Source organism: Fukomys damarensis, unplaced genomic scaffold (genome assembly GCF_012274545.1).
Source record: "Fukomys damarensis isolate Sample0158 unplaced genomic scaffold, DMR_v1.0_HiC HiC_scaffold_38, whole genome shotgun sequence".
Classification (NCBI taxonomy): domain Eukaryota; kingdom Metazoa; phylum Chordata; class Mammalia; order Rodentia; family Bathyergidae; genus Fukomys; species Fukomys damarensis.
The window spans coordinates 34674664-34686602 of record NW_022900950.1 but is presented as its reverse complement, the minus strand read 5'-3'; the positions used below and the strand labels follow the sequence as shown (position 1 = coordinate 34686602).

The window sequence follows — 11939 nt, the reverse complement described above, 5'->3', positions numbered from 1 at the left end:
TTTTTTTTTTTTTTTTTTTTTTTTGGTACCAGGGATCAAACTCAGGACCTGTGCTTGCAAGGCAGGCAGAGGCACCAATGAGGTAAATCCCTGGCCCCGAGGATCAGATTTTAATTGGATACCTATCAGCTGATGCTGAAGCTGATGCTGCCTAGGAAGAATAAAGCAGAGAGTGTGAGGCCTGCCTTTTGAGGCTTGGGGCTTCTATTAGATAATTAAGCAAATATACCTCCAAGGGGGAAAAAAAAAATCTTCAAAGAAAGTCATCCAGATACGAACAGACTAAAGTGGGCAATGAAAATTACTTCAGGGAAATATTTATAGAATTAAGAAAAGTCTAAATGTTCTATTTATGCTTTTTGTAGATACCTAACTTGCTATTAGTAGGGAGAATGTCACACCATAGTAGGGTTTCTTTAAAAACCTCATTGGCTTTATTTTGAGGGATGTCATCCACTCAAACATTATCCCAAATTAAATAAAAATAAAAATTTATCTTAAAATTAAATAAAAGCTCAACATTAAATTGAAAATGATTTAATAATATTTATAGTTTTCAAGCTCTGTTGATTAAAATTCATGTTATTCTTACAAAATGAACTCACATTAGATAATGTGTTCACATAAGTTGTAGCTGGTATGTAGTATGTTTTAAACATCTACTGACCGTTTATGAATTTTCATCATGCAGTTTTTAAGCATTTTCAGAGGCACCAAAAGTTGGTGGTCCTTAGCACTTCTATGGCATAACCAAATGAACAAAATGTGGTATCATGATATTCATTTGAATTTGAACTCTGAGGATCCTGGGCCATACTCTCTCCTCCACAAAAGTCAAGTGTGCAGTGTGGCTTGAATGTTCTGGAATGTGATGGTGATATTCCAAAGACTTCACATAGCACCATATCTACATAGTGGGCACTTACTGAAATCAATGTCACTCATTTAATGTTGGAGAGTTTTGCTGTGGGTTAAATATGAAGTGTTCACCAAAAACTTCAGTACTGAGGATTTGACTTCCCATTTGTTGTTCACAGGTGGGGCATAGAGGGGTGACTGGATCATGATGTTGCTAACTTCATCAATGGGCTAACAAGTGATGAGTTCACAGCTGAATGGAGTATTAATAGGAGGGGCTCAATTGGGAGAAAAATAAAAAGTTTTGACAGATCAAGAAGGAAAGTATAGAAGAAACACACATGCGGGTTCCAAGTGACTGCTTCCTTGTTGAAGGTGAAGCTCACCTCTGTGGTACAGTGCCACACTAATGTGGGGTGTTGATTGGGGTTGGTCAAAAAGAGAGTGAAACCTGCTTGAGTTGGGAAGGGAAGAAAACTTTCATTAGCAAATGGGATCTGAGTTGGACCTGGAAGGGTCTTCACGTGTGTGTGTGCGTGTGCGTGTGCATGTGTGTGTGTGTGTGTGTGTGTGTGTGTGTGTGTGTGTGAAAAGAGGAGGAGGCAGGAAAGTGTCTGAGGGGAGATGGGAAAAGTCTACACAGAGGAATGAGGAGGATGATGAGAAGGTAATACTCTTGGTTTCATAGGAGTGACCGGAGATTCTAATAACTATGGTACTTCCTTATGAGCATGGACCCCAAATATTCAGGCACTCACCTTCTTGGAGAGGCATGAGACTGATTCATCATGAAAATACTTTTGACCAGCATACTAGAGAATCTATTTTTTAAACACTTAATAAAATCCTGGCAATGAAACAGGGCAAGAACCTGTGTGAGGACAGTGGTGTCTCCCCAGGAGTAAGGTGGGAATGAAAGAGTGTGAAGATTGTGAAGCAGACTGTTGTGTGGCCTGGGGTGTGACTAAGGTTGTAACCCCTTAGCCTGGCAGGCCTGGCTCTGGGTTGAAGCAGGAAAGGAGGTGAAGCCACATGCCCTGGCTGCTCCACTGCTCCCCTGTGATGCTACCCAGGCCGGTGGCTCAGAAAATGATGAACTAATAAAGTCACACACTGCATAAAGATGCTTAAGTCAGGCATCCATTGCATGAACAATAGTGGGTCCATGAGATCATTATGAAGCTAGAACCATTTTATCTCCTAGTAGTGTCACAGCCATGTTACTATCCTAGTGCAACACATCACTCACACTTGTGGGATGACACTGGTGTACATGCACCTGCTATGCTGCCAGTGGGGTAAAAGTGTTGCACATGAAATTATGTGTATCATATAACACTTGATAATGATAATAAATGACTGTTACTGGTTTATAATCCATATTTTAATCATTATTTTAGGGTGTACTTCTATTTGTGGACAAATGCTTACTACAAAATAATATCCCACATTAAGCTGGCAGAGGCTTCAATATCTTATGTTCATTATTCTTTTGATTGCTTCTTGTCTCTTGTCCTTGATTTGATCTTGTGGTGTTTTATTCATCATTGTCCTTGGAGGAATAGGCCATGATAGGGGTATATATCTAATAGGCCTGAGTGTGTAGTAGGCTATACCATCCCAGTTTGTGTAAGTTATACTCTATAATGTTCACACAATGAAAACATAGTCAACAACCCCTTTTCCTCAGACTCTATCCCATTGTTAAGTGACACCTGACTTTATTAGGAGATTTGAGAACATTAATACATTATGAGTGTAGTTGAGATGTGTCTTCCCACTGCACAAGGGCAGAAGAAGATGGGATGTACATATTTTCCTTATTCAACAAACATCAATTATGTCACCCACCCATCCACAGTGGACTGAGCTGTGCCACTCATCAAGGCTGAACAGTGATCCCACAAGCCCCTGGTGAGGGGAAGGCTCTGTCCTTTATACTTAGAGCTGCCATACAAGAGAATCTCAGTGAGATAACATCACCAAGGTGGTCCTTCCACATAGCTCACACTACAAGCCGCTGGAGAGACTAGCTTCCTTCATCCTACTCTGTAGAAGAAAGTCCAAACAATTTGGAATAATTAACAGAGTAGACCAGAGCCTTCCATGATGTACTTCCAGGGACAGAATATCATCAGAAAATACTCCTCAGCTCTAACAGGAGGACAGAGAGGCTAAGGCCACACTCACAGGGATACCACTGGCAAAGGAGCAGGATTTGGTACTCACAGATGCTTCAGAGCAGCTGACCACATGCCTGAAGGCCGGGTTGTACTTGCAACACACCACAGGGTCTTGGTGGGAAAGCACCAGGTGGGGCTCTGGGGCAGGTCTTGTTCATGAAAAACAGACAGTGACAGACTGAGCTAACAGCATGACATGGATACCCAGAAGGGGTCTGTTCTGTGTGCTGACCTCCACAGTAGCTCATGGGGCAAGGCTCTGACTGCTTAGGTGTGCAATTTCTGATTGCTCTGATGCTCCTTGACAGAATAGCTAAGAGGATAGGCTTTGTGGTCTGGGACACTGCTTAAGTTGTTTAACTGCTCAAAATGCCAACTTTCTCATCTGTAAAACAGTAGTAATAATACCTACTTCAAAGGGTGGTTTTGAGGATTAAGTGAGAAACCATACAACACCAGCACAGAGCATCACATATATATAGCTGGTGAGCTTAGTGGCTGCTAAGAAAGAGAAGAGTTCACATCTTCTCTTCTGGGCAGAGAAACGATTCTGTGAAATTACATAATGGATCTTCTCCACAGTAATTTAGATCTTCCCCAAAACAAACACAAATGAAGTAGCTCAGGACTTCCTTCCATATCAGTACTTCCTGCTCCCAGCAGAGACAAGAACAGTCAGATCCTGGGAGGCCTTGTGAGGTGACTCCCATGTGTGCTCAGGTGTAAAGTGCACACCTGAGAAAACCGAGCCTTGTCCCATGAGCTACTGTGGGAGGTCAGAACACACAGACTTTAGGGTTAAGTAACCCAACCCCATTGGGATAATTTCTTGATCTGCATAACGGATTCCTCATGGAAATTTTCTGAGGAGTAAGGGAGGGACACATAAATGTCTGAAGGAGCTCAGCATGTGGTGGATGCTTAATACAGAATGTTGGTCTTGGTGCTGTGGCTCTGTCACCTTTCTCTACTGTTCCTCTGCTGAGTAGCCCTAAGGCTCAGCTACAGGAGGACAACTGAGCCTCTGACAGGTCTGAAGTGTGGATGCCCAGAAGCCTCCTTGAGAAAGAGCAGGTTTTGACATAGGGATGTTGAGAAGTTCTCTATGAACTATCCCTGGGCTTTGAAAAGTAAAGGCAGAGTATGGCCTAGGTGGGAGGGGGAAGGAGAGCCATAGAGAATCCGGGCCAAAGGAAAAGTTTAGGGCACGGTTGGTTATCAGCCTCATTACCCTTTTCCAACCTTGGGAAGAAAGAGCTGAGCTCCCTACTTCACAGAGGAGCATTAAATAACTCAACCCAGGTCACATAGCTCCTGACTGACAGAAGGGATGAGAAGTAGGCTGGGATAGGGAGACATTTTCTGGCACTTAAGTGTTGGCACTAGAGATTGAGGTTGAATTTGCCATGAAGTGGAATTTCAATCACTTTGCTCCAAAAGAAATCAATCAAGCAGGCTGTTTGTTTTACACAATGCTATCATGTAGAACAAACAGCAGTTTGATTGACTGAAGCTTCTGTTTTCAGCTGGTTGTTTTGGCATCTTGAGTGAGGAGCCTGATTGTTTCTGAGCCTGGCCAGCAATCATGTGTCAGTCACTCTGCCTGGGTTTCCCTGTTTCACACAAGCCTCAGAAAGCAAATTAGGAAGGGTGTGGACAGCCACCAGCCAGCACCTCACATTCTAGAGTTCTCCATGAAATTCTGATGTATGAAAAAGGATCCCTTTATTATAAGGTTAATTCTTGACCTATGATTTGACTGAAGAGTACAACAAATATATTTGAAACCCCTCCTATGCCTATATTTACAAACTAAGAAGACACATCCTTGGGGCCATCCTTATGATCTCTGATTCAGAAAACCCAGTTGCCATTACGAGACAGATAGGATTTGAAACGTGAACTGTGATATTCACTTGTAAAAGCTTTCCTTGGATCCTGTTTACTGACTTTGGATTTGTAGTATTGCTGAACACCAAGGGGAAAGGCTGCTGATGGGGAAGGAGGAGTGAGTTTATGTTGATACAAAAGAGAGGGATAATGGGGAAATAAGAGAGAGCTATATTTGCAACATGAGCTGCTTTATTGATATCTGCTTTGGGAATATAGAGAGTCTTTTGGTTCTCAAAGCACAGGAGAGGCACCCTGCTACCTTGCCAGCTGGTAAGCCTTCTCTGAAAGCCTGAGAGAAGGATTAAGACTTACCTCACAGACATTCACCTCTTAGGAGTGTCTGTGGGAACCCTTCTTTATAGGCTCTGGAGAAGTGAGGCCAGAAAATGTGCCATTTATTGTAAGATTTTTTTCTTTTTAAATTTAAGGCTTCCTCTCCCCTTTGATGTCTTGGAAAATTTTGGTGTTTCAGTGACAGGGACAGTTGCATGGAGGATGTGAAGAACACCCAGACACAGGGGAACTCATCCCAGCTCTGCTCCAGTACTGCCCTAGGACAGTGCATTCCTTTCTTTAGGCCACTGCTTGCTCATCTGTAAACCTTCAGGATTGGACTTTTGGGACTTTTTGGTACCTGGGGGACAGAACTTAAAACTCTTTAGTAAGACTTGTCAGTCTCAGCCTAGGCAGGGCAGAGAAGGACACATGAAGCTGATTAATACTCAGTGCTAAATGGTCTCTCTGAGAACAGAAGGGTAAGCAGGTATTTCTTTCCTTTTAGAGGACATCATGGCATCATGGCTTGGTAAAGGAGTGCCAAAGAAACCACTGTGCATTTATGTGCAGAGGGGTCAAGGAGACTTGGGTCTCTAAGCATAAAAACTCCTGGACACAGAGGCCCTGGGCAGGAGATGCATGTGCCATCCATATCTGTCCATCCTGCTTTACATGTCTGAGAAATGTGGCATAACAGAGGTGGCACAACAGAGGTATTACCAGCCCCAGCTGAGAGCTCTCTCTGCTCAGCTGTACTGGTTAGGTTGATACCTTTGGACAGCATAAGCAGCATCCACATAGTACATTTTGGAGAAGTTTATTCCAGGGTAAGGCTGGTGAATAGACGAGGCCTAAGAAGTTGATGAGATCGACTATAGACTTTTGGATAGTATAGGAAGATGGTGCTGGAGTAACTAATAAAAAAACATTAAAGACAGCTACCCAAATATAAGCTGCAAGCTAGAGCCACACGATCTGTGCACAAAGGTCCCAACTGTACAGCATGAAGGAGAAGGTAGGTAACAGCTACAGTGGGCTCTACAGAACCTTCTAGAATGCTGAGTATGTAGAACCAAGGGGACAGACAGCTTAATACCTTAGTCGCAGGTGCAGGAGAGCCACAGCATTAGTGGCCACACACAGAGCTTGGGGTTCTGGGAGGTAGAGGCAGGCTGTGAGATCCCCTTTAATGCCACTAACTTTGGAAGAAGCTGTGAACAAGCAGCTATAGGTTTCCAGGTCCCAGATCTGTGGAGGAAACGGGACAAATAGTAAGTGTTGAACATGATGGGCTGGGTTTTCCAAGCTGCTGTCTCTTGTGAGCTCTGGTTTGGCTTGATCAGATTTAAACACTGCCACATATCAACCCACCAAAAGGAAACAATTTAAAATGGGTTCCTTTTGCTTTGTGTGTAAAGGAGGCAGGGAATGCAGCCTGATATTACTATACCATATTGAAGCTGACCCAAGAGAGGAGATACCTGTAGGCATGTAACTCTGGGACTATGATTTATACCCCCCCCAAGGAAATGAGTGATCACACCTGTTCCCATAGATCCAACTTTCACAATGGAGCTGACACAGTGAATCTGATCTGTGGTACAGAACTGACTTTGTCTCCATTCCTAATGCAGGTCCTCAAGACAAGTGGCTAGACAGATATTTAGAAGACACAGGAAACAAAGTTCAGGGTGGCTGTTGGTTGGGGACATGCTGGTCCAGAGGCCACCTGCCTGGGTTGGAATCCCAATGCTAACACATAAACGCTGTGTGGTCTTGGACAAGTTCCTATCCTCTCTTTCCCTCAGTTTCTTCATTTATAAAATGAGAAAAATAATATTCCTGCCTTCCTTATAGAATTGTCTTAAGAAATTTTAAAAATTAGTAAAAAAGATACCTAGAGTAGTGTTTAGATCACAGTAATTGTGTACAGGTTATAATGATAATGTCATTGTCAATCACTTACCCTGACATGGTTCTTGTATTACCTTAGCATTGTGTGACCTGGTGAGGGCTGCAAGGAACAGGCAGGAGCAGTTGGGCCAAGCACACAACTGAAGTGTCACGGTGGTCATGAGGACAGCGTGTCCAGTGAGCTCACATGCACAAAACATCATGTTAACTGCTTTACACACATTACTTCACTCACTCTTTGTTTTAGGTTGAATTCTCCCCACCCCAACTAATATGTTGAATAATCCCAGTATCTCAGAAGGGGGCTTTATTTGGAAATAGGGTCATTGCAGATATAATTAGTAAAGACGAGGCTGGACTAGAGTAGACTGGGCCCCTAAGCCAGAGTGACTAATGTCCTTTTAAGAAGAGGAAATTTGGAGGTAGATACACAGGAGAATGCCATGTGAAGATGAAGGCAGAGACTAAGGTAATGCATCGACAAAGCGAAGAATGCCACAGTTTGACAGCACCCTATCAGAAGCAAGGCAAGAGCCCTGAAGCTCACAGTCTCAGCACTCATGAGGAATCAACCTGCTGACACCCTGATCTCAGACTTCCAGCCTCCAGAATTTTGAGGCAATACCTTTCTACTGTTAAACTCACCCAGTGTATGGTATATTATGGCAGTCTGTTAGCTTCCTACCATATAAATACCTGTGAAAATCAATTTGTAAGCAGAAAAAATTCATTTTGGCTCACAGTTTCAGAGGTTCCAATCCATGATTAGTTGGGAAGTTGCTGTGAGACATGATTGGCGGCACATCATAGCAGAAGCATCATCATGGCCAAGCAAAAGAAAGGAAGGAGGGGCTGGCATCCCACAATCCCTTTTGAGGGCATGCCTCCAATGACTTAAAGGTTCCACACCTCCTGGAACACCAGGCTAGATACTAAGCCTTCAACACTTGCACTACTGAGGGATACCAAATATCTCTATAGCATAGCCCTATCAAAGTGATGGCCTCTTAAGCCAACTTTGGGAGGCAGGCATTATTTATGAGTCTAAGTGAAGTTAAATAACTTGCCCAAGTTGACAGAGTTACCATAGAAAGCAAGTCAGGAGTCAATCTCAGGCCTATCTTCCTCTAGAGCAGAAACGATGGGAGTAGGTGGGATGGGCTTTGATAGGGCTTCTTCCCCTTCATGGAGTCTACAGGAAACAAATCCGCTCTAATGAAATTTGAAATCTTGGCCTCTTAAACCAGACTCTAATATGCTTTATTTATACTTTTTATTTCTCCTTAGCTCTTCTTAGCAGTTAGCAAATTGATAGTGAGATTTCTAGCTTGCCTTTTATTTGTGCTTTTAGGCATGGAATTAAAGGGGCAGTTTTGCCTCTTGGGAGGTCAGCGTGGGGGCCACAGTAGTAGCTCAAGTAAAATAATCCCATAGAGAAGGAAATCCTGAGAACTGTCTATTCAAGGGATTTTTTCTTTCCTTTCTATGATGTTGATTTGTTAGAAGTTGCTCATTTTCCTGGACAGAAAGGTAACATATACAACTGTTATCAGTTACATTTCCACAGGAATCCATTTATGTGTTGATTTCTTCTCAGTTTTATGGTTTGGCTATATGTCCCCCAAAAGGCTCATTGTGTTGAAGGTTTGGTTGCTGATGAGCTTTTTGGAAGTGATTGGATCATGAGGTCTCTGATTTCATTAAGTGAATTAGTTAATAGATGAGACCATAATTTGATGGCATTATTAGAAAGTGATGGACATAGGAGGTGGTTCTTACTTGAAAGGACCGGATCAGGGAGATGTGAACTTGGGGATTATATCTTGTTCCCAGCTCCTTCTGCTCTGCTTCTCACTCTCTTTCTTCTTCCAGCCACCATGAGGTGTTCAGCTTTGCTCTGCCATATTCTGCCTCACCACAAGCCTAAAAACAATGGAGTCATCTAACTATGGACTAAACTCTCTGAAACTGTGAGCCAAAATACATGTTTTTTCTTTCCTTTAAGTTGTTTTCTTCAAGTAGTTTATCAAAGCAACGAAAAGCTAACACATACTGTATGATATAGGTGCTATGGTTTGAATGTGTCCCCCAAAGTTCATGTTACAAACTTAATACCCCAATTTATATGTTAATGATATCTGGAGTCATAGCCTTTGGAAAGAAATGCGATCATAAGGGTGGAGGCCCCATGAGGGAATTAGTAGCTCGATTAGAAAGGTAACCCAAGCCAGCATGCTTGCCATACCTCACCATATGATGCCCTCCTCCATGTTATGAAGCAGCATGAAATCCTCACCAGATGCCTAATGCCATGCTCTTGAACTTGGCATTAGGTTACTGAGGAGAAAGGATTTTGATGAGGAGCAGGAGCATACAGCTAATCCTGGTGTCTGGGAAGAGTGATCCCATTAAAATGCTGTGCAGGGGTGCTGCTAAGATCCAAGAGGAAAAAAGTGGGGTGATAATCCTCATACTGAAGTTGAGGTTGATTCACCAAATTGACCTCAAATCTCCCAAATACAAAGTTACCACAAACTGGGTGTCACTGATACACTGTACAGCATCCTCTTTTTCTCTCTCTCTAAGTAGTTGCTCTCTGACTTTAGGAAATAGGCATAGGGCTCACATCTGGCCAATCTGTGTCCTTCCCTCAGATTTTTCTGGCTGGAGCTGGTGGTGCAAATGGAGCTGGGATGTGAGCTCAGAGCTACGGGTTTCTATATTCCCTACAATTTGGAAAGAGAAACACTTTCTGCAGTGGGAGCTGATGAGGCCAATGTGTACCGAGGAGCAGAAGTGAGAAGCCCAGGAAGAAAGATCCAGCTCTGAATGCATCTGCCCTTGAGAATGCCTGTCCAATGACATAATTTCTGTAACCATCAAATTTCATTTCATAACTTTACCTATTTGAGTTGGAGTTCTGTCTCCTAGGCTTACAAAGTCTTACATGGTTTATGTATTGCCTTTAATGAACACAGCTATCTTACAAAGTGGATCTCTCTCTCATTTTAGAGAAGAGTAAACCATTGTCCAAAAGAATTAAGTTGTTTAATTCAGCATCCAAGGCCATCTAGCTTGTGGTAATTTCAGAGTTTATAGTTAAAGTTGTATGTCTCCAAACTTTCTGTACCCCTTCCTCAAAATCTGTGCTTCTCCATACAGTTGTTTTTTGGTAAGTGGCTGCCAAAGTAAACATTTTCCAGTTTCTCAGTCATCTAGGGTAGTCATGAACTTAGCAATAGGACTGGGGGGAAGTGATGTGTGTCATTTCTGGCTAAAACTTTTGAGACACAAGTGTGCCTTCCCTGTTCTCACTCTTCTTACATGTGGATGAAGAGGACTCTGGAACTAAAGGAAGGTAATATAGATCCTCCAGCTAGAGAAAGCCTGGAAAAGGGGAGGGAAAGCTCCCACTCACCAGATTACTGGCACTGTTGACAGAAATACATTTTTATTGTTTTAGCCCTTGAAAACATGGAGGTTGTTATTATTATTATTATTATTATTATTATTATTATTATTATTATTATTACTATCATTATTATTATGGCAAACCTTCCATGAACTAGTACACATGCTATCTTCCTTCCAAGAAATAATTTTCCTTCCATCCTAATTCCAGTCAATACAAAGCAGCCCACTCTATGGTTTTCAATGTTAAGTTTACAAAAATAACAAGTGAAAAAGAGAATCTGAATCTGTCACTTTACTCTCCTTTACAGAAAGCCAGAAACCAGCAGACTCTTGAAATGTTTTGTGTGTCCCCATGATTTGAAGGAGTAAAATATTTGGGCTGAAAATCAATTTGAAGAATGAGGACTATCTGATCAAGCATGCTAGAAATCTAGCTGTTTGGCTCCTAGTTGATTAGTTTTTATTTGATAGGAATAATATATTCTAAAATAACTCACACACCATATTTCCGAGATAGGATTTCAATATATTTTAAACACACATTGGGAAGTGATTCAATATGCCTGAATCATCACAGGCAAGATGCTAATCTTGTAATCATGAGTTTAGATTGGAAGAAAATAGAGAGGCACTAGGAAAAGAAAAAGGATAGAAGACGTGTCCCCACACACAGGATTATGATTATTTCAGGGCAGCAAGTGTTGAATAAAAAAAAATCATTAAAATATGAAGTCACCAACTTAGTGAGTTTGGATGAATTTGATTTTAAACATAATCAAAATCAAAGTTTATAAAACTTACAATTTTAATCAAGTTTGCACAGAGGAGTGAACTGTGTTTGGGACCTGGCTATATCACTAACTGTGATTTTAATACCTGGTTTTATATAAAATATCTTCATCATCACCATGAGATGGATTCCAAGCTTACTACACAGAAGTCACATTGGACCACATGAAGGAAAATTCCAGCATATCACAGTGTCCTGGTAGTCAGTATTTGAAGGTTCTTTTTTTTCTGCTCTACCCACTCTCATTGAGTACATGCTTTAAAATTTCACGTAAATGCTAATGACTCCCAAATTCATATCTGTCACCCTAGCATGTTCCCTGAATTTAGGATGACGCCAATACATTCACACTGAGCCCCTTGGTCTTATGCCCTTCCATATTCCCCATCCCAGTTTTTCGCTCAAATTTCAAACCTTGATATCACTTTTAACTCTTCTTTGACTCACCATCTCAAAAAACAGACTTATTGATATATAATTCACATACTACAAAATGCAAGTTTTTTTTTTGTTTGGTACCAGGAATTGAACTCAGGTTCTTGCACTTGCAAGGCAGGCCACCGAACCCCTGAGCTAAATCCCCAGCCCAAAATGCAAGTTTTTAATGCATG

At 41.8% G+C, this 11939-nt stretch overlaps 1 protein-coding gene across 1 annotated transcript in view; it reads right to left on the bottom strand.

The window, feature by feature from the left end:
* The window catches only part of LOC104862195, a 149939-nt gene that overhangs the window by 34166 nt on the left and 103834 nt on the right, over nt 1–11939 (bottom strand). The window contains exons 16-17 of the mRNA XM_010623960.1: nt 6307–6458; nt 3088–3190 (exon numbers count right to left, since the gene is read on the bottom strand). Of these exons, the coding sequence (XP_010622262.1) occupies nt 3088–3190; nt 6307–6458 (255 nt within the window). The remainder of the gene's footprint in view (nt 1–3087; nt 3191–6306; nt 6459–11939) is intronic.